Source organism: Bombina bombina, chromosome 3 (genome assembly GCF_027579735.1).
Source record: "Bombina bombina isolate aBomBom1 chromosome 3, aBomBom1.pri, whole genome shotgun sequence".
Taxonomy (NCBI): Eukaryota; Metazoa; Chordata; class Amphibia; order Anura; family Bombinatoridae; genus Bombina; species Bombina bombina.
This window is the reverse complement of record NC_069501.1, coordinates 527687956-527715548: the sequence shown is the minus strand read 5'-3', so window position 1 is coordinate 527715548 and position 27593 is coordinate 527687956. Positions and strand designations below refer to the sequence as shown.

The 27593-nt window shown below is 39.1% G+C and overlaps 1 protein-coding gene and 1 long non-coding RNA gene across 2 annotated transcripts in view; one reads left to right on the top strand and one right to left on the bottom strand.

The window, feature by feature from the left end:
• The window catches only part of LOC128653583 (uncharacterized), a 39669-nt gene extending 14834 nt beyond the window's left edge, over window positions 1-24835 (top strand). Inside the window, exons 2-3 of the long non-coding RNA XR_008401366.1 lie at window positions 20501-20596; window positions 20776-24835. This is a non-coding gene — a long non-coding RNA (uncharacterized LOC128653583). The remainder of the gene's footprint in view (window positions 1-20500; window positions 20597-20775) is intronic.
• The window catches only part of ZNF593 (zinc finger protein 593), a 28885-nt gene continuing 23995 nt past the window's right edge, over window positions 22704-27593 (bottom strand). Inside the window, exons 3-4 of the mRNA XM_053706964.1 lie at window positions 23704-23766; window positions 22704-23536 (exon numbers count right to left, since the gene is read on the bottom strand). Coding sequence (XP_053562939.1) covers window positions 23416-23536; window positions 23704-23766 — 184 coding nt within the window. The 3' untranslated portion in view covers window positions 22704-23415. The remainder of the gene's footprint in view (window positions 23537-23703; window positions 23767-27593) is intronic.

Here is a 27593-nt window from a genome sequence, read left to right as displayed (position 1 = left end):
GAAATTGGTTGAGAGCTATGCCTTTGGCAGCTTCTTTTTTTACTCCTTATGCTGATCCCTAACGTTATTTCAGTATAGTAGCCACCAGGCACAGCCCCACAGTTATGCACTTTAACTGCATCACATCGTGATTGTAGCCACCACAGGCATCCATAACCTACAGAGCTTCACTCATACCCGGGCCTATCCCTCCCTCCCCAGCTATATTCATACACAGTGGACCTCTTGTCAAAGCTCAAAATAAGCCTTTATCACAGTCCACTTGGGGCTTTGGCTATCTCTAACCCATAGCACCTACAGTGGGGCACTCCAATTGATCCTTTGTTATCTCTAGGGACCTTATTGGGACCATCACCTTTTTCTCCCATTCATCAAACCTTACCACTTGGAAACTATACAGGACCTCCCATAGGATTGGGGCACTCACTCTTGCTAATAATACAGACCCCCTCTACTCACAAGTGGGTCCACTCAAGGCCCTCATACATGAGACTCTTTTCACTAGAAACTAGAGTGATCATCTACAGTAATCACACACGTTTTGGTCAAACAAGACTGAGCCCTCCCCACAGAGTTGCCAGTAGCAACTTCCACGAAGGCTGACCTGGACTTATTTTTGCTCTTTTGAGCTGCACTCATATTTGTTTTTCCTGATTATTGCTGCTGCGTCAGCTTTATTGTCTTTGGGTCGTCAATCCAAAGTGTAGTATCATTTCTTCATTTGATCTAACACCTTGCTTTTACAGGCCTCCTGGATTATTATAATACTACCATAAGCTGGTTCTCATGTGCCTTGTTTACGCTGTGCTTTAAACTGTAATTTCTCTTGATGTACTGTACTTAGTGTGATCCCCTTGAGACCTCCCTTTCTGGCCCAGCTAGTCTGTGCTGGTTACTTCCACCTCCCTTTTTCCGTTCCTTTGGGTCATATCCCCTGTTCCCCGAGTCGAGAGGGAACCTCTTGGCCCTTGTTGAGTGAAATGTTCTGTGTGCTGATAGGGGTCAGGATCATAGTACCCTTGGCAGCCCATCTATACCAGTCCCGTATCGGCTCACTCACCAAGCCCCTTTACCTTATGTGTTTTCTGCAGGGAAATGGTAGACTATTAACACTGTGATGTAGTTCTTATTGTGACAAACTGTCCAGCCCCGCTCTAAAGGTATTTGTGTATTACTAGAAATGTCAATACATATGTGCACTTAACCCGCTTATTCCTCAACAGTGGTGTGTATATCTTTTGGTTGCATAACGGCCTGCTACCAGCTTCCTGTATGGGTGACTGAGCACTATCTACAATGCCTCATTCCGCCAGGAAGCACCCCAAGCCCAATTCTAAATCCAAAAAAACTGTTTTAGATCACTTTTTGCAGGTGGCCAAAGAGTCGGCTTTTGAGCGACCCGGATTCTCAAGATGAGGAGTCCCTGTCTAGTACACACTCTATCGCTGCTTCACAGCACTTCATTACGGAATCCACACAAGAAACTACTGGCCACTCAGACCCGCTCTATTACCTAAGAGATCCAACGAAGCTCGGCAGAGTTGAAGAAGGAGATTTCTGAAATTGGTGACAGAGTGGATGCGTTGGAGCGCAAACAGGATGATATTGTTGTAGATCAATCCAGCCTACTGGCTTATTCTGAAAACCTTGCTGAACAAATCTCACAATTGGAGTTCAAACTTGCAGGCATTGAGGATAAGTCCAGGCGCAACAATATAAGGTTCCGAGGCATTCCAGAATCTGTTTTACTGTCTGATCTACAAGAATACCTGCAGGCTCTTTTCCAGGAACTATTTGGCTCCCCTGAAGGGTTAACGGGCACTATGGAGCGAGCACACAGGGCCCTCCGTTCCAGGATGGTGGCCCCGGACAAGCCCAGAGATGTTATAGTGTGCTTTCATAGCTTCCTATATAAGGATCAGCTGATGCAAGCCGCCTTTAAAAAGCCAAGTCTGAGTGATAGATTTGGCGAAGTCCAGCTTCTCCATGACCTGTCCCCGTTCACACCCTCCAACGACGACGACAGTTCCAACCTGTTACTGCTACATTACACAAAGCTAACATCAGGTACAGATGGGGCTATCCAACTAGACTTATTATTACTAAGGACAACCAAACATTTGTGGCCTCCACTGTCTCTCAGGGTCTGTGTTTCCTCATGTCCTGGGGCCTCCTTCAGAAACCCCAACCATACAAGCTCCTTCGCACCCTATATTATGAGCCTCACCTCCAGAGTGGTCTGCAAAGGATCAAAGACTGAAGCGACTCAAGTTACAGCAGTCATGAGACTCTCTTGGGTATCCTGGGTCTACCGCTTGATCTGTAGTACAAGTTAATGGGCCTTCAGGATCTTTCTTCCTACCTCATTACTAGGCCTTTATAACCAGGCATACATGCCTGGTCGGATGTCAGTGTTGTTACAGTTATGTATTAAGAAATGCACCAATATTTATGTTTTTTGCACTATTTTCCAGTCTTTAATTTTGAATTTTATGTTTATTACTTATTGACATGTAGTTATTTATATTAGAGCGGGGCTGGCGTTCTGGCCCTTCTCCATTTGCTCTCGAGCATTAGGTTCTCCCCCCCACCTAGAAGCCCACTCTAGGGTTCCTTTGAGGTGGACTACTTCCACCGCACTTTAGACACTTTCTCAGTGTCTTTCCCACCCTTCCTCCCTCCCCTCTCTCTTCTCCCCCTCCATCTCCTGCCCCATACTAAGAGGCCATTGTATCTCACTTTGGTTACCTCTGCACTTTAATGCATGGCCCGGTCCACTCTAAGAATTTTTACTCACAATGTCAGAGGTGTCTCAACTCTCCCCATAAACGTAGCCTCCTACTGAAGCATCATAACGCTGACATTGTATTCCTACAGGAAACGCACTGGCTAGCGAATTAACCTCTCAGATTCTCCTCCAAGTCATACACTCACATCGGATATGCCCCTTTCATTAAAAAAGCTAGAGGTACTGCCATTCTACTCCACAAGCGCCTTGCTTTTGAGCCTATCCAGGCTATTAAGGACCCCCAATCTAGATACGTCATTTTGATCTGTAAACTGAACCACATGCTCTACACACTGGCCTCTGTCTACCCAAATATTTGAAACATATCCTTCATACAATTGACCAGGTTACGCAGGGTAGAGTCATTGTTGCTGGGGAGTTTAATATGGTCTGGGACCCCAGATTGGATAGGAAATCTGTTGACACAAACAAGAAACACTCAGCAAAAAAAACGGAAGAGCTGCACAAAAGTTCAAATATCATAAAGCAAATTTATTGCATACAGATGAACGAAACAAACATAGCAAAAAGGTGTCTAGACTTTATGATATTTGAACTTTTGTGCAGCTCTTCCGTTTTTTTTGTACTAGTATGTGCGGTTGGTTCCCGCACCTTTGAGCTTTGCACCTTTTCCTGAATCGAAGACTTACCACGGAGACATTCGCGTCCGCTACAGCGGGTGACGTCATATACCCGGGACAGACTCCGGCAGAGAACTCCGGGAGCTGTGCAGCCGCAACTATCTCCTAAGAAACACTCAGCGGTTGAACTTCTAGCCAGTAAGTTCCGCAATTTAATGTCCTGTTCAGGCTACTTTGATGTGTGGAGAGCTACCCACCCTAAAGATAAAGACCTCACGCATTTCTCACAACCGCACAAGCAATATTCCAGACTAGACTGCATTTTCTCCACAGCAGACTCTTAAGACCTTATCACACATGCCAATATCTCCCTTTGCGCTTGGTTGGACCATGATCATGTCCTGGCCGACATTCATTTGACAAACATACCGCACACTAGATCTCCTTGGTGCATGCCCCACCACCTTCTAAGTGATGTCCCGTTTAGAGAGGAATTTCGTAAAGAACTCAACCATTTTATACAAACTAATGATAATGCACTAGTGGGGTGCCACAAAAGCGACCCTCAGGGGGATCATAATAAGCAAACAGGCGAGCCTTAGAAAGCAAGCGGGACTAACCTTGTTGCAGGCCCACATCAAGCTGAGAGAACTTGAAATTAAAAATAGAACCGCCCCATCAACTGCCCTAGCATTTCAAATTGTTAATATCAAAAATCATATCTCCCAAATCGAACTTAAAAGGACCCAAATTAATGTAACCAAATTAAAACAACTGTTCTATTAAAAAAGTAATAAGGTGGATACCCTTCTGGCTAACAAACTCAGAAACAGAAAATGTGCCTCGCGTATCCACAGTATACGTTCTGCACACTCCCTCCTTAAAATTCCATCTCAAATTGGCGAAGAATTCGCTAAATATTACTCAAATCTCTATAACATAAACAGTTCCGAAAAGCCTCAATCGACATCCCCGGAACGCATGCGCACATATTTAAAGTCTTTAAATCTCCCCGCACTCTCTTCAGAACAGCGTGACCTTTTAAGCTCCCCTTTTTCCATTGCTGAAATACAGCAAGTTATCAAGAACTCAAAGTCCTTTAAATCCCCTGGCCCAGATGGCTTCCCAGTTCATTTCTATAAAATATATGGCCCTGACCTATTTTGTAAATCTCGCGCCTGTAAAACCCCTCCCCCCTTCCCTTTTCCTTCTCCCCCTCCTATACCCCTATTTATCATCCTAGATATGCCAGGGGCTATCAGTCCTTGGCAGCATTTTAAATTTGTAAATTTTATTGTTTGTTAGAAAGAATTTTGTTATCTGTACATTGAATTATTATGCCCAGCATTGTATTTCTGTATTGTTGGGCCCTAGGCACTTGATGCCTTCAATTGACATCTTTCTTTATGTAACTTTCATTGTACACCAATAAAGCTTTTGAAAACTTAAAAAAAAAATAAGAGGGCAGTCTGCAGAGGCTTAGATACAATGTAATTATAGAGGAAAAAGTATATTAATATAACATTGTTGGGTATGCAAAACTGGGGAATGGATAATTATCTATTTTTTTAAACAATAACAATTTTCAAGTAGACTATCCCTTTAACTTGCTTTGTTTTTACCTACTGCACTTACTCACTGTCCCATTTCCCTCTAAATTATCCCTGCCCCCTTCACCCATTTACCACAATTTATATTCCGTTTTTAATTTTATATTTTCCTATAGACTGACTTTTCTCCTTACAGAAGAAATGCATTTAAGGCATATTAAACTCATTTTGTAATTCCTCACAACATGTTAAACGGAATATAAAAAAAAATAACTTTGAAATGTACTCTATTTATGTTGCATGCTTTTTCAGTAGTTTACCTCTCAAAATGTTTACAAAACTATTACCTACAATATTCTTCACACAGAGACATTTATTTAAACATTTGTTTTCTGTGCAGATGTTTTGCAGTGCAGGGCATGGTTTCTGAAATATACAATGCTCGCTCACACAAGTCTGGAAAGATAACATGATTTTATAAACTGTATGGATTATTATGAGATTATTATCATCATCATTTATTTGTATCACGCTGTAAAACTCCGTAGCACTGGGTACAAATATATGCATTTTATTGTTGGGTACATATAAACATCTGGGTAATGTTGAATCTTTCAACAAGAACTTATATAAGGTAAAAAAAACCCAGTGTTAATGTGTTTAATATAAATATAAGACTCCATTATTTGACAATAAATAAAATGTAATTGATTAATTTAAAGAGACATGAAACCCAAAAAATTTCTTTCATGATTCAGATAGAGAATACAATTTTAAACAACTTTCCAATTTACTTATTTTATTTCATTTGCTTCCTTCTCTTGTTATCCTTTGCTGAAAGGTTTATCTAGGTAAGTTCAGGAGCAGCAAATAACCTAGGTTCTATCTGCTGATTGGTAGCTGCATATATATACTAATTGTCATTGGCTCACCCATTTGTTCAGTTAGAAACCAGTAGTGCATTGCTGCTCCTTTAACAAATGATACCAAGAGAATGAAACAAATTAGATAATTGAAGTAAATTAGAAAGTTATTTACAATTGTATCTATCTGAATCATGAAATACATTTTTGGGGTTTCATGTCCCTTTAAAAGTATTGAATTCCAGCTGTGGAAATATGCAGCTTAGATAATAACATTACTCAGTTTTTACATTGCAACATTTAAGGACCTCCCCTGATTGGTTGCACAAAATCAGAACAAAAGTGAGTTTGGGGTTATTTATCTCCGTCACCTCTTGTAGGGTCATGAAATATTTCACCCTTATGTAATAGAATTTGTGAACTACAAATGCAGCTTGATCAATTAAATTTCCTCCTATGTGTTGGTTGAAAAGAGTGATGTTGCCAAATTTAAGTCCCTTGGAAAATTACCCATTCCCTAGTTTTGCATAACCAACAGTTATAATAATACACTTTTTACCTCTCTGATTACCTTGTATCTATGCCTCTGTAGACTGTCCCTTATCTCAGTTCTTTTGACAGACTTGCATTTTAGCCAATCAGTGCTGACTTCTAGGTAACTCCACATGCATGCGCACAATGTTATCTATGACACACATGAACTAATGCCCTCTAGTGGTGAAAACCTGTCAAAATGCATTCAGATAAGAGGCGGCCTTCAAGGTCTAAGAAATTAGCATATGAGCCTACCTAGGTTTAGCTTTCAACTAAGAATACCAAGAGAACAAAGCAAAATTGGTGATAAAAGAAAATTGGAAAGTTGTTTAAAATGACATGCTCTATCTGAATGATGTAAGTTTATTTTGGACTAGACTGTCCCTTATAAGTCATTACCAGATGATACAAGTACCTTAGGCTCTCTGAGCAAGTGCTGAGTTTAAAACGCTGGTGCACAGAGCATATGTAAATACACTCTTCAAACAGCTACATCTTTTACTAGAAGCACTTTTGCTAATACATGTATTTTACAAATATGCTTCTATTTAAAACTGATATGCACACCTCGCATGGTTAATATCTGCTGTATATGTGCAGTTATGATAACTATTAATATATAAAAAACAAAACAGGGGGAAACATAAAATCTAAATTTGCCACTAGCTGCACATGTGCGGATGCTAAAGGACATACAAATGTTTTTTCATTAACGATTCAGATAGAGCATATCATTTTAAACAACTTCTATTATCAAAATGTTCTTTGTTTTCTTGTTATCCTTTGTTGAAAATCAGGAAGGTAAGTTCTGGAGCGTGCACGTATCTGTAGAACTATATGGCTGCAGTTTTGCAACAATGTAATACATTAGCAAGAGCACTAGATGTCAGCGCTATTTCCTGTCATGTAGTGCTCCAGACGTTAGCACGCTACCTATCTAGATATCTATTCAGCAAAGAATAACATGAGAACAAAGTAAATTTAATAATAAAAGTAAATTGGAAACTTGTTTTAAATTGTATTCTCTATCTGAATCATGAAATAAAAAAATGGGGTTTCATGTCCCTTTGAGGATTAGATTGTACAAAACATTTGACAGCGTAAGTAAATTAATAGACCAGGGAGGAGCCATAGATGTAGCTAGACTTTAGCCAAGCATTTGACACTGTTCCACACAACAAATGTATTCACAAAATATATTGTGTTGGAGTAGATGCTAAGATTGTTAAAGAGATACTAAACTCTCATTCTTTCTTTCATGATTCAGATAGCAATTTGAAGCAACTTTCTAATTTACTGCTATAATCAATTTTTCTTTGTTCTCTTGGTATCCTTATTTGAAAAAGCATGAATGTAAGCTTACGAGACGGCCATTTTTTTGTTCAGCACCCTGGGTAGCGCTTGCTGATTGGTGGCTACATTTACCCGCCAATCAGCAGGTGCTACCCAAGTGCTGAACCAAAAATGGGCCAGTTTCTAAGCTTGCTTTTCAAATAAAGATACCAAGAGAACAAAGAAAAATTGATAATAGGAGTAAATTAGAAAGTTGCTTAAAATTGCATGCTCTATCTAAATCATCAAAGACAAAATTTGGGTTTAGTATTCCTTTAAGTGGGTAGAATTCTGGCTTAAGACTAGAAGGCAGAAGATTTTAATTAATGGAGTGCATTTAAACAAGGGGTCAGTAACTAGTGGTGTTCACCAAGGGTTACTTCTTGGGCCTGTTTTGTTTAATGTTCATCAGTGATATTGGTAGTGGGCTCCAGATGAAGGTGTGCTTGTTTTCTGATGATTTAAAATTTGGTAGACAATGTAGTAGTGCAGCCGGTAAGGCCAGTTAAATACTTGGTTGCATTGGAAGAGGTATTAGCAGCAGAATTAGCAGGGTTCTTATACCACTTAATATGGAAGGTTTGACAAGGTTGTGTAAATATCTTATTTTGCTAAAAGTGCTTTAATTATTCAAATCAAGTTTTAGCACTCTTAGAGGGGTGACTGCACTGAGAAGACTCACTAAGAAATGAGTTACAGCATATGTAACCAAAAAGAGAGTGCTTGCCCTGGGTTAATATCTCTAGTTGAAGTTTATTAATTGAAACTTAAAGGGACACTGAACCCAATTTTTTTCTTTCGTGATTCAGATAGAGCATGCAATTTTAAGCAACGTTCTAATTTACTCCTATTATCAAATATACTTCATTCTCTTGGTATGTTTCTTTGAAAAGCAAGAATGTAAGTTTAGATGCCGGCCCATTTCTGGTGAACAACCTGGGTTGTCCTTGCTGATTGGAGAGCACCAATAAGCAAGTGCTGTCCATGGTACTGAACCAAAAATTGCTGTCTCCTTAGCTTAGATGCCTTCTGTGCGCTGTGTTAAAGGATTACTAACTTTAGCTTTGTACCTAAAAAACGGCTCACATATTTTCAATCACATTTCTCCAACAAATTCAATCTATCTTATGATATCTAGAAACTAAGCTCCATTTCTTTAGAAAATACATTTTGATATTGCCCGCATGACATCACTACATCCAGCCCTCAAAAATGGGCCGTACACGGTATCACACAATGACCAATCCAATGTCTAGTTTTTGCATGTATTTAGAATAAGATTACCTAAAACTACGCATGTGCAATTTGATTGGTCTATTTGCGCTTGCGTAGAATGCAGCACAGATGCCGACATTACCCACACTGGATTTCCTATAATGCATGCACATTTTAATTTCTAATCGGTTAGGCGTATTTGATGATGTTTACCTATATCGTGCAAGTGCATCGCGCAGAACTGTCGCCATTTTCCAACTGGAGTTGGCCGTGCGGATTGGAAAGCGGTAACAGAGAAAAAGGTAGTGGGTTTGGAAAAATTTAAATTTTTCAAGACAGTTCGCTTAGAAACGGTACGTTTTGGAAACGTGATGGGCATTGTAAATGTCTTTATTTTCATTCATATTTTAGATCTATGATGGATATCTTTTTGACTACAGTGTCCCTTTAAGCTTTACCTTCCTTGTGTTATAGCATTTGCATACCATTCTCACTAAATTATTGCAAACGTCAGACCAAATTATCTGCTCGAGCAAGCAAGTTAAAAAATGAGACATGCTCTCTAGAACCGGACCCCTGACACGTGTTTCGCTCACGCTTCCTCAGAGGGGGTACGCGCCAGCCGTTTGTTCGGTCTCTTTATCATTTCACAATTCCTACCCCTTGATTGGGATAGGGTGTCATGAGGAGTTGGGTCCTCTGTGATAGGTTGATATTAGGCATCAATCATATTGACGCATCCAATAGAGAGGTGTTTTCCTGTTCACTGTTACCAAATGGAATATACTACATAATTTCAAAAAAGTGTATTTGTTTATCAATAATTGTTACATTGCACATATTTTTGGACATACAGGTATACCTCACTTTACAGCCCTTCACTTTACAGCGCTTCGCTAATATAGCGCTTTTTGTCATCATAATAAACATGATAAACACTGTGATAGTGTAGAAGAGACTTATATTCAAAGGGAATTGACTTGTTATAGATAAAAAATGTGCTTAATGTAATTGATGTTTTACTTTAGAAAAATAAAATAGTGAAAACAAAAATTCTGTCATATATTGCTGTGTTGTTATCTGGTAATAACTATTTGTTTGGTGCGTGTGCGTGTGTGTGTATATATATATATAATAAAGATTAGAATCATTTTGGAAAATATAAAAATAAAATAAAAACATAATTTATGCTTACCTGATAAATTTATTTCTCTTGTAGTGTATTCAGTCCACGGGTCATCCATTACTTATGGGATATATTCCCTTCCCAACAGGAAGTTGCAAGAGGATCACCCAAGCAGAGCTGCTACATAGCTCCTCCCCTCACATGTCATATCCAGTCATTCGACCGAAACAAGACGAGAATGGAGAAACCATAGGGTGCAGTGGTGACTGTAGTTTTACTTAAAATTTAGATCTGCCTTAAAAAAGACAGGGCGGGCCGTGGACTGAATACACTACAAGAGAAATAAATTTATCAGGTAAGCATAAATTATGTTTTCTCTTGTTAAGTGTATTCAGTCCACGGGTCATCCATTACTTATGGGATACCAATACTAAAGCTAAAGTACACGGATGATGGGAGGGACAAGGCAGGAACTTAAACGGAAGGAACCACTGCCTGTAGAACCTTTCTCCCAAAAACAGCCTCCGAAGAAGCAAAAGTGTCAAATTTGTAAAATTTTGAAAAGGTGTGAAGCGAAGACCAAGTCGCAGCCTTGCAAATCTGTTCAATAGAGGCCTCATTCTTAAAGGCCCAGGTGGAAGCCACAGCTCTAGTGGAATGAGCTGTAATTTTTTCAGGGGGCTGCTGTCCAGCAGTCTCATAGGCTAAACGTATTATGCTACGAAGCCAAAAGGAGAGAGAGGTTGCCGAAGCCTTCTGACCTCTCCTCTGTCCAGAGTAAACGACAAACAGGGAAGAAGTTTGACGAAAATCTTTAGTTGCCTGTAAATAGAATTTTAGGGCACGGACTACGTCCAGATTATGCAAAAGTCGTTCCTTCTTTGAAGAAGGATTAGGACATAAGGATGGAACAACAATCTCCTGATTGATATTCCTGTTAGAGACTACCTTAGGTAAAAACCCAGGTTTAGTACGCAGAACTACCTTGTCTGAATGGAAAATCAGATAAGGAGAATCACAATGTAAGGCGGATAACTCCGAGACTCTTCGAGCCGAGGAGATAGCCATCAAAAACAGAACTTTCCAAGATAAAAGTTTAATATCAATGGAATGAAGGGGTTCAAACGGAAGTCCTTGAAGAACTTTCAGAACCAAGTTTAAGCTCCACGGAGGAGCAACAGTTTTAAACACAGGCTTAATCCTAACCAGAGCCTGACAAAAAGCCTGGACGTCTGGAACTTCTGCCAGACACTTGTGCAAAAGGATAGACAGAGCAGAGATCTGTCCCTTTAAAGAACTAGCTGATAAGCCTTTTTCCAAACCCTCTTGGAGAAAGGACAATATCCTAGGAATCCTAACCTTACTCCATGAGTAACTCTTGGATTCGCACCAATACAGGTATTTACGCCATATCTTATGGTAGATTTTCCTGGTAACAGGCTTTCGTGCCTGTATTAAGGTATCAATAACTGACTCGGGGAAACCACGCTTTGATAGGATCAAGCGTTCAATCTCCATGCAGTCAGTCTCAGAGAAATTAGATTTGGATGATTGAAAGGACCTTGTATTAGAAGGTCTTGCCTCAAAGGTAGCGTCCATGGTGGACAGGACGACATGTCCACTAGGTCTGCATACCAGGTCCTGCATGGCCACGCAGGCGCTATCAGAATCACAGATGCTCTCTCCTGTTTGATCTTGGCAATCAGTCGAGGGAGCAGAGGAAATGGTGGAAACACATAAGCCAGGTTGAAGAACCAAGGAGCTGTTAGAGCATCTATCAGCGTCGCTCCCGGGTCCCTGGACCTGGATCCGTAACGAGGAAGCTTGGCGTTCTGGCGAGACGCCATGAGATCCAGTTCTGGTTTGCCCCAACGATGGACCAGTTGAGCAAACACCTCCGGATGGAGTTCCCACTCCCCCGGATGAAAAGTCTGACGACTTAGAAAATCCGCCTCCCAGTTCTCCACGCCTGGGATGTGGATCGCTGACAAGTGGCAAGAGTGAGACTCTGCCCAGCGAATTATCTTTGAGACTTCTAACATCGCTAGGGAACTCCTTGTTCCCCCTGATGGTTGATGTAAGCCACAGTCGTGATGTTGTCCGACTGAAATCTGATGAACCTCAGTGTTGCTAACTGAGGCCAAGCTAGAAGAGCATTTAATATTGCTCTTAACTCCAGAATATTTATTGGGAGGAGTTTCTCCTCCTGAGTCCACGATCCCTGAGCCTTCAGGGAGTTCCAGACTGCGCCCCAGCCTAGAAGGCTGGCATCTGTTGTTACAATCGTCCAATCTGGCCTGCGAAAGATCATACCCTTTGACAGATGGACCCGAGATAGCCACCAGAGAAGAGAATCTCTGGTCTCTTGATCCAGATTTAGTAGGGGGGACAAATCTGAGTAATCCCCATTCCACTGACCCAGCATGCACAATTGCAGCGGTCTGAGATGCAGGCGCGCAAATGGCACTATGTCCATTGCCGCTACCATTAGGCCGATTACTTCCATGCACTGAGCCACTGACGGGCGTGGAACAGAATGAAGGACACGGCAAGCATTTAGAAGTTTTGATAACCTGGCCTCCGTCAGGTAAATTTTCATCTCTACAGAATCTATCAGAGTCCCTAGGAAGGAGACTCTTGTGAGTGGTGATAGAGAACTTTTTTCCACGTTCACCTTCCACCCATGCGACCTTAGAAAAGCCAGGACTATCTCTGTATGAGACGTGGCAATTTGAAAGTTTGACGCCTGTATCAGGATGTCATCTAGATACGGAGCCACCGCTATGCCTCGCGGTCTTAGAACCGCCAGAAGAGAGCCCAGAACCTTTGTAAAGATTCTCGGGGCCGTAGCCAATCCGAAGGGAAGAGCTACAAATTGGTAATGCCTGTCTAGAAAGGCAAATCTTAGGAACCGATGATGATCTTTGTGAATCGGTATGTGAAGGTAGGCATCCTTTAAGTCCACTGTGGTCATGTACTGACCCTCCTGGATCATGGGTAGGATGGTCCGAATAGTTTCCATTTGAAAGATGGAACTCTGAGGAACTTGTTTAAGATCTTTAGATCCAAGATTGGTCTGAAGGTTCCCTCTTTCTTGGGAACCACGAACAGATTTGAATAAAATCCCTGTCCTTGTTCCGTCCGCGGAACTGGATGGATCACTCCCATTACTAGGAGGTCTTGTACGCAGCGTAGGAATGCCTCTTTCTTTATCTGGTTTTCTGATAACCTTGAAAGATGAAATCTCCCTTGAGGAGGAGAAGCCTTGAAGTCCAGAAGATATCCCTGAGATATGATCTCCAACGCCCAGGGATCCTGGACATCTCTTGCCCACGCCTGGGCGAAGAGAGAAAGTCTGCCCCCCACTAGATCCGTTTCCGGATAGAGGGCCATCCCTTCATGCTGTCTTAGGGGCAGTAGCAGGTTTTCTGGCCTGCTTGCCCTTGTTCCAGGACTGGTTAGTTTTCCAGGCCTGTCTGTAACGAGCAACAGTTCCTTCCTGTTTTGGAGCGGAGGAAGTTGACGTTGCTCCTGCCTTGAAGTTTCGAGAGGCACGAAAATTAGACTGTTTGGCCTTTGATTTGGCCCTGTCCTGAGGAAGAGTATGACCCTTACCTCCAGTAATGTCAGCGATAATTTCTTTCAAGCCGGGCCCGAATAAGGTTTGCCCCTTGAAAGGAATATTCAGCAATTTAGATTTAGAAGTCACGTCAGCTGACCAGGATTTAAGCCACAGCGCTCTAAGCGCCTGGATGGCGAATCCGGAGTTCTTAGCCGTTAGTTTGGTTAAATGTACAATGGCATCAGAAACAAATGCATTAGCTAGCTTAAGTGCTTTAAGCTTGTCCATAATTTCATCCAATGGAGCTGAGTGAATGGCCTCTTCTAGAGACTCAAACCAGAATGCCGCAGCAGCAGTGACAGGCGCAATGCATGCAAGGGGCTGTAAGATAAAACCTTGTTGAACAAACATTTTCTTGAGGTAGCCTAATTTTTTATCCATTGGATCCAAAAAAAGCACAACTATCCTCCACCGAAATAGTGGTACGCTTAGCTAAAGTAGAAACTGCTCCCTCCACCTTAGGGACCGTCTGCCATAAGTCCCGTGTAGTGGCGTCTATTGGAAACATTTTCCTAAATATAGGAGGTGGGGAAAAGGGCACACCGGGTCTATCCCACTCCTTGCTAATAATTTCTGTAAGCCTTTTAGGTATAGGAAAAATGTCAGTACACACCGGTACTGCATAGTATCTATCCAGCCTACATAATTTCTCTGGAATTGCAACTGTGTTACAGTCATTCAGAGCCGCTAAAACCTCCCCTAGCAATACACGGAGGTTCTCAAGCTTAAATTTAAAATTAGAGATTTCTGAATCCGGTTTCCCTGGATCAGATCCGTCACCCACAGAATGAAGCTCGCCGTCCTCATGTTCTGCAAACTGTGATGCAGTATCGGACATGGCTCTCATAGCACCAGTGCGCTCTGTTCTTATCCCCGAACAATCGCACTTGCCTCTTAATTCTGGCAATTTAGATAATACTTCTGTCAGGGTATTATTCATAATAGTAGCCATGTCTTGTAAAGTGATTTGTATGGGCCTCTCTGATGCACTTGGCGCCACAATATCACGCGCCTGCTGAGCGGGAGGCGAAGGTACTGACACGTGAGGAGAGTTAGTCGGCATAACTTCCCCCTCGTTGTCTGGTGATAATTCCTTTATAGATAAAGACTGACCTTTATTATTTAAAGTGAAATCAATACATTTAGTACACATATTTCTATGGGGCTCCACACTGGCCTTCAAACATAGTGAACAAACAGATTCATCTGTGTCAGACATGTTTAAACAGACTAGCAATAAGACTAGCAGACTTGGAAAACACTGTAAATAATTTTACAAGCAATATAGAAAAACGTTACTGTGCCTTTAAGAAGCACAACAAACTGTCACAGTTGAAATAACAATGAACCCAATCAGTTATAGCAACCAAATTTTCACAGTGTATGTAATAAGCTAGCAGAGCATTGCACCCACTTGCAAATGGATGATTAACCCCTTAATATCCAAAACGGTTTTTTATAAGCAGTAAAGAAAAAAACGTTTTTTAAATACAGTCAAAACCACTGTCACAGGTCTGCTGTGACTGATTACCTCCCTCAAAATGACTTTTGAAGTCCCTTAAGCTCTCTGGAGACGACCTGGGTCATGCAGGAGGAAGCAGGAAGACTGAGCCTGAATTTTTACTGCGTCAAAAAAGCGCTAAAATAGGCCCCTCCTACTCAATATTACAACATTGGGAGTTTCAGTTAACTGTTTCTATACAGAAATACCGGTCAGCCATGTGGAAAAAATTTATGCCCCAAGAAGTTTTATCACCAGTGTACCTCACAAAACGATTAAACATGCCAGCAAAATCGTTTTAAACGTCCTTTTTTTTTTTTTAAGGAATATGTATCTTTATTGATAAGCCTGATACCAGACTTCCTGCTGCATTTAAGGCTTATAACATCACTTCAGTATTAATAGCATTTTCTCAGTCAAATTCCATTCCTTAGAAAATTACTTTTACTGTATATAATTAAATCACCCTGCTAACAGTCGCTCTCACTGTATTAAAGGCTTTACTTACATTACATCGGTATCAGCAGTATTTTCTTAGTCAATTCCATTCCTTAGAAAAATAATCTACTGCACATACCTTGTTTGCAGGGTACCCCGCACGCTATTCCCTTTCTGAAAGTTACCCCACTCCTCAGAATGTGTGAGAACAGCCAGTGGATCTTAGTTACTTCTGCTAAGATCATAGAAAACGCAGGCAGATTCTTCTTCCAAATACTGCCTGAGAACAAACAGCACACTCCGGTGCCATTTAAAATAACAAACTTTTGATTGAAGAAATAAACTAAGTATAAAAACACCACAGAGCTCTCACAACCTCCTATCTAGTTGAGTTGCAAGAGAATGACTGGATATGACATGTGAGGGGAGGAGCTATGTAGCAGCTCTGCTTGGGTGATTCTCTTGCAACTTCCTGTTGGGAAGGGAATATATCCCATAAGTAATGGATGACCCGTGGACTGAATACACTTAACAAGAGAAAAAAGAAGTGTATTTGAGTTGATAAAGTAAAGTGTAATACACTGTGTATTGAAATAGTACCTAGCAGTCTTTGGATATATTATCTGTTTATAAAAGAAAAACATATAGTTGGATTAAGATTAATAAGGACTGATTAAGATTTTATGATTTACTTAGAGAATGTTAGTATTTGTGATGTTTATAGATGGACATAAGTTAGTTTCAGAGTGTATAATAGATATATCCATCTACACTTTGTATGTAGGAGTGCTTGTTCTAAATTTGCTCCTCTTTATGACTAAGGAGATTTTTTTTGTATTACTGCATATTTGAGTTCAACAGGTGAACTTGAATGTGCCGTTTGAAAGTGTCTTGCTACAGTAGTTTTACCTCTTGATTAATCTTTTTTAGAATTTTTGATATTGTTGGCATGCTTTAGGATCCTCACCCTGTCCTCTCGGGTCGTCATGTCTACATACAGTATGTCTTTTTACATGAACATGACAGGATATAGATCATTCCTGTAGATCGACATGTATCTTGTTAAATGTTGTGCACTTTTCCCATTGTATCTGTGATTTGTTTTTTGTTACTTATGTACATGCTGAGCAGGTGCAACAGGGCATACCTGGATCTTGTGGATATAATGGCTTTGGACTAACTGATCGTTTAGATTTCTTGGTCTTTTATATCCAGTTGTTGTTATGTGGCCTGTCATTGGGGCTAAAGTGGAGTCTTTTTGTAGTATATGCCAATTTGTATTCAGGATCCCAATCACTTGTTTCATTTGAGGATTGTATGTAGTGATAAATCTTGGACATGTTTCATTCTTGTTTTTAATCTTAGGCCTTAATAATTTGTCTTGATTTAGATGTTGGGCTAACATCCTGGCTGATTTGACTGCATCCTCTTTGTATCAGTCTCTCCATCATTTGGATACTCTCTTATAAATAGATGTGCGAGTAGCAATGTATTAGTTGATGTTTCTTTGCAATACATTTGAGTGCAAATAGTAGAATTAGTTCCTATACCACTTTACAGATCACAACTTAGGCCTCATCTTGAATATTGTGTAGAGTTCTAGAGATCATATCTCCAGAAGGATAAATATAAACTAGAATCTGTCCAAAGGACGGCTACTTAAATGGTACGTGTTCTTAAAGGGACAGTCTACCCCAGAATCTATATTGTTTAAAAAGATAGATAATCCCTTTATTACCCATGCCCCAGTTTTGCATAACCGACATAGTTATATTAATATACTTATTACCTCTGTGATTACCTTCTATCTAAGCCTCTGCAAACTGCCCCCTTATTTAAGTTCTTTTGACAGACATCCATTTTAGTCAATCATTGCTGACTCCTAGGTAACTCCACGTGTATGAGCACAATGTTACCTATATGGCACATATTAATTTAATTTCTTAGACCTTGAAGACTGCCTCTAACCTGAATGCATTTTGACCACAAGAGGGCATTAGTTCATGTGTTTAATATAGATAACATTGAGCTCATGCATGTGACGTGACCTAGGAGTGAGTAATGATTGGCTAAAATGCAAGTCTGTCAAAAGAACTGAAATAAGGGGGCAGTCAGCAGAGGCTTGGATACAAGGTAATCACAGAGGTAAAACAAATATTAATATAGCAGTGCTGGTAATGCAAAACTAGGGAATGGGTAATAAAGGGATTATCTATATTTTTAAACAAACATTCTGGAGTAGACTGTCCCTTTAATTTTCTTATTACACTATATCTTGCATTTAAAGGACCAGTCAACACAGTAGATTTGCATAATCAACAAATGCAAGATAACAAGACAATGCAATAGCACTTAGTCTGAACTTCACATGAGTAGTAGATTTTTTTTCTGACAATTTTAAAAGTTATGTCTTTTTCCACTCCCCCTGTACCATGTGACAGCCATCAGCCAATCACAAATGCATACACGTACCATGTGACAGCCATCAGCCATTCACAAATGCATACACACTTATTCATGCACATGCTCAGTATGAGCTGGTGACTCAACAAGTTTAAATATAAAAAGACTGTGCACATTTAGTTAATGGAAGTAAATTGGAAATTTGTTTAAAATGGCATGCTCTATTTGAATAATAAAAGTTTAATTTTGATTGAGTGTCCCTTTAACATATTAGCGCATTTTCTGTTTGCATGTGTATGTCTCTTTAGCATGTAGTCTTTATTCTACCATCTCTTTTTCTTACATACTATCTCTATATATATTTTGTAAACTTGGTATCTCTTGGCATCTTCTTAGCAATACGGATAATAAAGATACAACTGTAATGTCAGAGGTTCAGGGGTAGCAATGTTAATTCAATAGTGCATGTAGTACTGGTAAAGTGACAAGTGTGGAGAATAATGTGAGCGATATAATGGATAGTAAGGTGAGGCAAGTAAAGCTGAAACATCTGCGTGGGAGATGGATTCTAGTGTGGCCCAGATAACAGTGAAGGTTATAGGAAAGGTTTTCTAGGAAACAATCCAGATTGGTTTAATGAGATAATTGTACAGTTTAAGAGGATATAGAGTGAGGATAAGAAAAAACAGATTTGTATTCTGTATAATCACACTGTATTAAAGGGACAGTCAAGTCAAAATTAAACTTGCATGATTGAGATGGGATATGCAATTTTAAACAACTGTCATCAAATTTGCTTTGTTCTCTTGGTATTCTTTGTTGAAAGCTAAACCTAGGTAGGCTCATAAACGGATGTCTAAGCCCTTGAAGGCCGCCTATTATCTCAGTGTAGTTTTTCACAGCTATACAGCGCTAGATCATGTCTGTCATATAGATAACATTGTGTTCACTCCCGTGACATTATTTACTGATTGGCTAAAATGTAAGTCTGTCAAAAGGAACTGAGATAAGGGGGCAGTCTGCAGAGGCTTAGACATAAAGTAATTACAGATGTAAAAAGTGTATTCATATAACAGCGCTGGTTATGCAAAACTGGGGAATGGGTAATAAAGGGATTATCCAGACTGTCCCTTTAACTTCCACTCTTCATTAGTCTTTGACCAATATCAAGTAACTGCTAGGCGGAGGCTCATCCTAAAGCTATGCATAAAGAACAGGAGCAATAGGATTCCTTATGCTCTCTTCTTTACATTAATGCAATATGACAAATTTCTAGTTTATAAAAACAAACTGGATTTTTTTTTTGTTTTGTTTCAGTGCTTTGTTGCAGAAGCAACTTCAGCCGATGTGGCATTTTCTTTCAAAGCATGTTTTCTAAAAACTGTTTGATGAGGATGACCTTGATTATAAAGTTAAGCACACAAATATGATAGAATACATCTACCTTCTACTTGTAGATCAATTCATATAATATAGAACAATTGATTTTCAACTTTTATAAATCTTTATATTTTTCTCCCTTGTAGTTAAACATTTGTAAGATAAAAGACCTCTACTCTGTTTGTTAGTTTATTAAATTATGTATTTTATTTTGATTTTATAGTCTACAGAGTAATTCAATTAGCTCTAGTAGAGAAGTAGTATATTTTAATTTAACTTCATTATATATATATATACATACACATATATGAATATATATATATATATATATATATATATATATATATATATATATATATACATACACACACACACACACATATATATATATATATATACACACACACACACATATATATATATATATATATATACACACACACATATATATATATATATATATATATATATATATATATACACACACACACACATATATATATATATATACACACACACACACATATATATATATATATACACACACACACACATATATATATACACACATACATACATATACACACACACATACATATATATATATATATATATATATATATACATACACACACATACACCAATACAGAAAGACATCACTGCTGTGCCCTTCCTAACCACCCCCCCCCCCCACACACACACACACATTTGTTCTCTTTTTCCTCTGGCTGTGTTTTGAGACTCCACTGCTCTGATCTCTTATGACAGCTGTTGGAAAGGGATGGTACTAGTGTTTATAGGGGAGTGTATATGGTAAAAGGAGGCGTTTTGAATTTTATCAGCTCTGGCTCATTTTTGCTTCATTTGGAATAAAAAATCTCTGAGAAGAGGAGATTTTATTTTTGCTGGACTGGAAGCAAGGTAAATATTTAAGGAACCCCAACTCGTGGATAAATGAGAGTAAATGTGGAGTAAAACCCAATGTGGATGGAGACTAGCAGTGAGATTATCTACGGTGTAAAGAGACATTTTGAGAACAAGAATATTGTATGTTGAATATCTTGGCAAAGATGTTAAGTTAAACAAGAGATTTAGATGTATCCTTCTAACTAAAGGTCATTGCATACCATTATTGTGTTAAAAGGTGCTGTCACTCTGTCCCCACAGCTGGAAACTGACCTGAAATCTACTTGTCTCAACCGTACATGAGAAATGATCATTCGATTGGGTCGCCTAACACCGGGATACTTCCGACTGTTGCAGGTACAGGAATTGGGAATAGTGGTGGTGCCAACACATTACACTTGTACAATCTAAATGTCACGCATTGTATGACCTTCACTGCTTTAAAAAAAGTATTACAGTGACATTAATTCCACACATAAAGAAGCGGGATGATGCCACAAATACAAAACTATCACAGTAAAGTGATGTACTTTCAGTTGCAGGTCTCTGGAAAATTAGCTTCCGAGCCCAAGGATCGGCTGGTAAATCCTTTGGCTTTCCTTCTAGCCCTCATGGGCCTGGGACTGTCCTATTACAGTGTTCGACAGATGGACAGAAGTCCAGCTCACCACCTTCCAAAAGATGCTTCTGAAACTGATGATACTAAGAAAAGAGAGTAACAAAATGGGGTAAACACAAGAGAGGGATATGCTCAGGGGTAAAAAATATTTAGAGTTGAAGTGATATACTTAAGGAGATTCTCAAGATATGGTAAGAAAGAATATTAGGAAGGATATTAAGAAGACATAGGGACTCAGTATGATATAAAACCTGTACTCTGAAGATCTAGAATTGATTAGCCACAGTGCAACTGTGTGTTTCAGATATCTACGAAAATAGGAAAGGTTGTACTTTATACAAACTATGATCACTTTTTAATATAACAAATGTAAATCACAATATCCCTCACTGAGCAACGGCATGTTAAGAGGCCATACAACTGGATTCTGGAGACTCATCCCAGTATCTTTAACAACAGTGATGTAAATAATCCATAATAATCACTGAGCTAAATGCAGCCCACATAATGGTCTAGTGTCTGAGTAAAGAAACTAGTTCAAAACATGCAAATCCAGCTCGTTCACATCTGGCTACTGACCCACATTCAGTCGTAGCCTGATTTTCCAATAACCTACATTAGCAATCATCAGAGAAACACAGTTCACGTTGTGCCCTGGTTTAGTAATTGGTGCATAGAAAACGGTGGTTTCCCAGTCATTTGCATTAATATTAATTGTTAAAAGAACAGTTTTATAAAATAACAGAATGTGGACATGGTAATATTTCATCATTTTACATCTTTGTAATATAACTGTTGTATAAGTTCCCCAGTTTTCCCCAGATTTTTCTATCAAGGCAAGGGTTAATCAGAGATTACATTTTCTAAATGTCAGACTGTGTTTTTTTGTACATATAAATGATTAGACTCTGTAAACTGCTTAAAAACACAATGGCCACCGTTCCTGACATCTGGACAATTACAAATCTACAGGCTTTAAATCAACCAGGTGTGGATAGATTAGTTGTTGTAAAACCCAGCACAAACCCAAGCAAGCACTAGGTTGGCAGATTAACAGTGCTAAAATTACACAATTAGTGTAACTTAACCGATATCAACAAGGTCAAAGCTCAATATAAATATTAGTCAAAAAACAGAATACAAAGGATCGATGCACTGAGTAGAATCCTTGAATGAGGTATTTTTAATAAATATAGAGGCTTAAAAGGGAAGTACCATGACCTAAAAAATAAACATAAAATGCTACCTTTCATAAAAGAAAGACCTGAGTGCTAAGTATGATCAGAGGTTTCAAAGTAGACTTTAGAGTGCACTTCGAAAGAACACAACGTACTTTAACGAGGTCAAGGCTTTATGGCGATGCACACATACACGTTCATAAAAAAAAGATCTACAAAATAACTTTCATACATTGATAAATATTATATTCAGTTATTAATTTACTTCATAATCTCTATGCATTCTCTCAGTTGCATGATTTAATTTTATGTACACATTGTATTTTTCAATGCCTTTATACGGCAGTCTTTGCCGGAAGATCAGATGTTAAACTCCACAGTTATGATTGTGCATCCGTGCGAGGATAGAATGCAGACGTGATTAGGGATGACAGGCAGACGTGCTTAGGGACTGATGAGCGAGCTACACCCACCAACAGGGCTATCCCTTATGTAACTGTTAAAGCCAACAAATTCATATCAAACAAACCAGTCACTGGAAAGGGAGGAGAGCATTTAGATTTAGGGGCTACAGTGCAATCTCACATATTGTAATACAGCAGGATGATAGCACTACGAATTTGACATTTAGTATAAGACTGCAAAATAAACAATTGACTAGGAAAACTGTTTGCACACAAGTTTATTCAACAGTTGAGAAATTGTCTTTACATTAACCATGTATGTTAGATGGATAGCTTGCCTATTCTTTTTGGAAGTTATTTCTCCATTAGCAGATGTATATAGAAGATAGATCTTAAAGGGATACTAAACTCAAATTTGTTTCTTTCATGATTCAGATACAGCTAACAATTTTAAGCAACTTTGTAATTTACTTCTATTATCAAATTTTCTTTGTTCTCTTGCTATCTTTACTTAAAAAGCAGGAATGTAAGCTTACGAGACGGGCCATTTTTGGTTCAGCACTTGGGTAGTGCTTGCTGATCGATGATAAATGTAGCCACCAACCAGCAAGCGCTAACCAGTGTGCTTACCAAAAATGGGCCGACTCCTAAGTTTAGATTCCTGCTTTTTTCAAATAAAGATAGCAAGAGAACGAAGAAAATGTGATAATAGGAGTAAATGAGAAAGTTGCTTAAAAGTGCATGCTCTGTCTGAATCATGAAAGAAAACATTTGGGTTTAGTTTCCCTTTAAGTAATTGTCAGGAGTAAGTCATGTACAAGAGAAGTGGGCGGAGTTACCTGGGTTAAGCTTTTATATGACACATTGCATAACCAAGTGACTTAAAGGCAGCAGCAATTGTTCGGTCTTCTTCTATTCTGGTACCTGCCCATTCACTGCCAGAGTCCATTCAGAACTGGTAGACACAAAACTCTACTAGCTCATCTGCACATCCTGTGTTTTAACCTCTATCTTTTTGGGGGCAATGAAGGATCCCATTCCTGCTGCCCGTTCCGCTTCTTCTTGGGTGTAAGGTTCATCTCTCAGGTGTTTGAGTCTGAAAAGAATGAGCAAGTCAAACGCTGACAACACAAAACACCACAAAAGCAAAAAACCTGTTTAAAAGCCCATAGGGCCATTGTTTAAGGGTTTGGCAAAGAATCCTATAATAACCTACGCATACCTGCACACATAACCTAAACATGGTAGCAAGAGGACCTTTACCTGCGCTTGTGAACCTTTGTTTTGAAGTGTTCTTTTAATGTCTTCAGATCAACAAAATATCTCCTGGAACAATAAAGACAAAAACGACTGTAAATTTGTGGCATGTGTTTTTATCAGATCAATGTGCATAGACATGCCTTACCTTGCTAACACATCAGGCGACAGTTACTGCATTAAAGTCTAATTAAAGGGAAATGAAACCCACATTTTTTCTTTCGTGATTCAGGTAGAGCATGCAATTTTAAGCAACTTTCTAATTTATTCCTATTATCAATGTTTCTTCATTCTCTTGGTATCTTTATTGAAAAAGTGGGAATATAAACGTAGAAGCTGGCCCATTTTTGGTTCAGTACCCTGGGTAGCGCTTGATGATTGGTAACTAAATGTAGCCACCAATCAGCAAGCGCTACCCAGATGAAAAACCAAATATGGGCCGCTCCTAAGCTTTACATGCCTGCTTTTCAAATAAGGATGCCAAGAGAACAAAGAAAAATTGATAATAGCTGTAAGTTAAAAAGTTGCCTACAATTGTATGCTCTATCTGAATCATGAAAGAAAAAAATTGGGTTTAATATCCCTTTAATGTTTTTAAATTAACTTGTTAGGCCCTTGGAAATCATGGGGAAAAAAACATTATGTAGCAATGTAATACAGTCCTATTTGATAACCAAGAGGTAAAAGAGGCAGATGCACCACTCCTATAAATTAATAATTCATTTACAAGATCAGTGCAGGTTTAAAGCAAATGCTGAATTGAGTTGACAGCTACTCCATTTTTGTTCGTAAGTAAATACACATGAATGAAGCATGTACAAAATGATCACAGGGTTTTTACAAAATAGCAGCATTAATGTTTTATCTTTTGTTTTCTTATGGACATCCCTGTACTCAAAATAAACTCTTGATAACAATTTTACCATCTGTATCAATATGTTGTGGATTAACCCATCTCTCAACAGCAACAACATTATATTTGTATTACTTCATGTATTATTTGTATATCTATTAATTGTTTATAAATATTTTTATGTAAAGGCTTCAAATTCTGTTCAAATACACAATGATAGATTTGTCTCTCAGTAACTAAATAATATTGCAATTTAGTGAATAAATGTATTTAAAAAAGAAAAAAGTGTGTATTGCATCATTCCATATGTCCATGAATGTTACATTTACATAGCTGTTATAGAGACATTAGCCTGCTGGGCACAACTATCTTAGAATAGTTACTACACGCTGTGTTATTGCATTTCATCCTGTTCCTGCAGCTCTTTTCAAATCCGTTCTCCTGTTTAATAGCTTAGTGACTGTAAATCCTAGTGTTTGTGAAATGCTAGGATTTACCAGTGGAACAAATAAAGGGGACTTTCAATTATGAAGTATAAAATACTTCATGCTGAACGTTTCTTTGTCTATAGCGTTCGCCGCACTGAGCGCCTCAGGACACCCACAGCAAAACGCTATTTTATCACTGAGAAGTTCTTAGCCAATCGTGTGCTAGCTATCTGGCATTATGCCAGCTGGGGTGCACAGCTATTGGCTAAGAGGTGTAAACGTCACCTCATTAAAAAAATAGTGTTCTGTTGCAGGTGGCCTGAGACGCTCAGTGCGGCGAACGCCACAGACAAATAAAGGAACTTTCAGCATAAAGTATTTTATATTTCATGAATAAAAGTCCCCTTTATTTGCTGCACTGGTAAATCCTAGCGTTTAACAAACGCTAGGATTTACTATCACTTTAAAGGTGCCAGATACTGAAGCTCCGCCTCTTTGAACTGGGGGCTGCCATCTTGGAGCTCAGGTATACTTACAGTCTATGACAAAAGCTGTGCACACTCACAGATCAGTAACTGCCTCATTTTTTTTTATGCTGTATAAATGTGCTTCAGGTTAGGATGCATGATACAAAGGAGCTATACATTTGTGCAGTGGCTGCATTACTATAAAATAACGTTGAGTGATTTTATAAATGTTATTTGTCTAACTGTAAAACTGTAAAAAAATGCAAAACTGTAAAGCTCACAGGATGTATCCTGCACGCTAATTCCAAACAAAGGATACAGCTGTAAACAAAGTGGGCAATATTACTGATTTGTGAGTGTGCGCAGCTTCTGTCACAGGTTGTGAGACAACCTGTGCTCCAAGATGGCAGCCCCCAGAACAAAGAGAAGCTATTAAAACAGGAGAACTGATTTGTAGAGAGCTGCAGGAACAGGATTAAATGCAATAACATAGTGAGTAGTAACTATTCTTTTGTAGATGTGCACAGCAGTTTAATGTCCATTTAATAATGCCCAGCTCTATTTTTAAAGTCACCAAACACATCAGGACAAATTACATTTTTATCTGACTCATAAGCCACTGAGGACTGAAGTTAGATATCTCTGTTATACCCAGTGCCTAGACAGATGGGGATAAGCATACCTGTACTAGCTTCCATTTAAAGGGACACTATAGTCAAAATTGAACTTTGCTTCATTCTCTTGGCATAATTTGTTGAAAAGCATACCTAGGGTAGGCTCAGGAGCTGGAGACTAGCTACTTATTGGTAACTGCACACATATGCCTCTTGTTACTGGCTTACCAATATGTTTAGCTAGCTCCCAGTAGAGCATTGCTGCTCCTTTACTGGTGTGTTTGCTCATGTGCAGCAACTCGAAATTGACCTTCACTTTAAAGGATCAGCTATACACTACTGGAATCTATCTGAAGACATCAGGTAACCAATGAAAAGAAACATTTTTGTGCAGCCACCAATAAGCAGCTAATGCATTGCTGCTCCTGAGCCTATCTAGATATGCTTTTCAACTAAGGATAGCAAGTGAATGAAGCAATTTAGATAATAGAAGCAAATTGGAAAGTTGTTTAAAATTACATGTTCTGTCTGAATCATTAATATTTTTTTTGGTTTCATGTCCCTTTAACTCTTTGAGTGCAAAGCACTTTCCCACCTGGGTGCTAAGCTGATTTAATTGTTTTATTTTTTGAAATATATATAAATATATATATTTTTTTACTTTTTTCTTTTTTTTTTCAGATCCCCAATACTTACACTGTTGGAAAGGTTAGGCGATTACCTTTCCAACGGTGGGTCTTGGGGGTCTGTAGCTGTTTAGATGCCTGAGATAGCAGCATGCCCCCTTTCCCTATACTTGTTATTGTAATTTTTAAATAAAGTTGCATGGTGAAGTCATCACGTCATTGTGTGTGACGTCACCGCACAAAACGTGAAGCCCCGATGATGCCTGTCACTATACAGGCCCGATCACCAGGGTAGCAGCGGGTGGGAGCCCCCAGATCTCCCTCAAGGTGGGAGAGTGCTAGCGACAGCTCTGAGCCGTCGTTAGCACCTGAGTGGGAAACTCTGTGACGGCTCAGAGCCGTCGTTAAAACTCAAGGGGTTAAAGTGAAGGTAAACTTTGATGAATGAAAGCCCATTTTTTAAAAATACTATTAAAAGCAGGGGCACTTTCATCAAAGTTTACAAAGCAGCCGTTTTGTTTAAAAACTTACCCTTTTTTTTTTTTCACAGTCAGAGCAGCTTCACCCTCCTGGAAATCCTCTCTTTACACGTCAACAATGACCAATCCGGCTTCCTCCAATCACAGCATGGCCTCAGGCAATGACTACCCTGGGGGGAAAGCTGTGATTGGAGGAAGCCGGATTAGTCATTGTTGACGTGTGAAGAGAGGATTTCCAGGAGGGGGAAGCTGCTCTGGCTGTGATAAGAAAAAAGGCAAGTTTTTAATCAAAACGGCTGCTTTGTAAACTTTGATGAATGAAAGTGCCCCTGTTTTTAATAGTATTTTTTAAAAAAAGTTTACCTTCACTTTAAGGCACGTTATTTAAATATTACACATAAAATATTTTTAAAAAATTATAAAAATAAT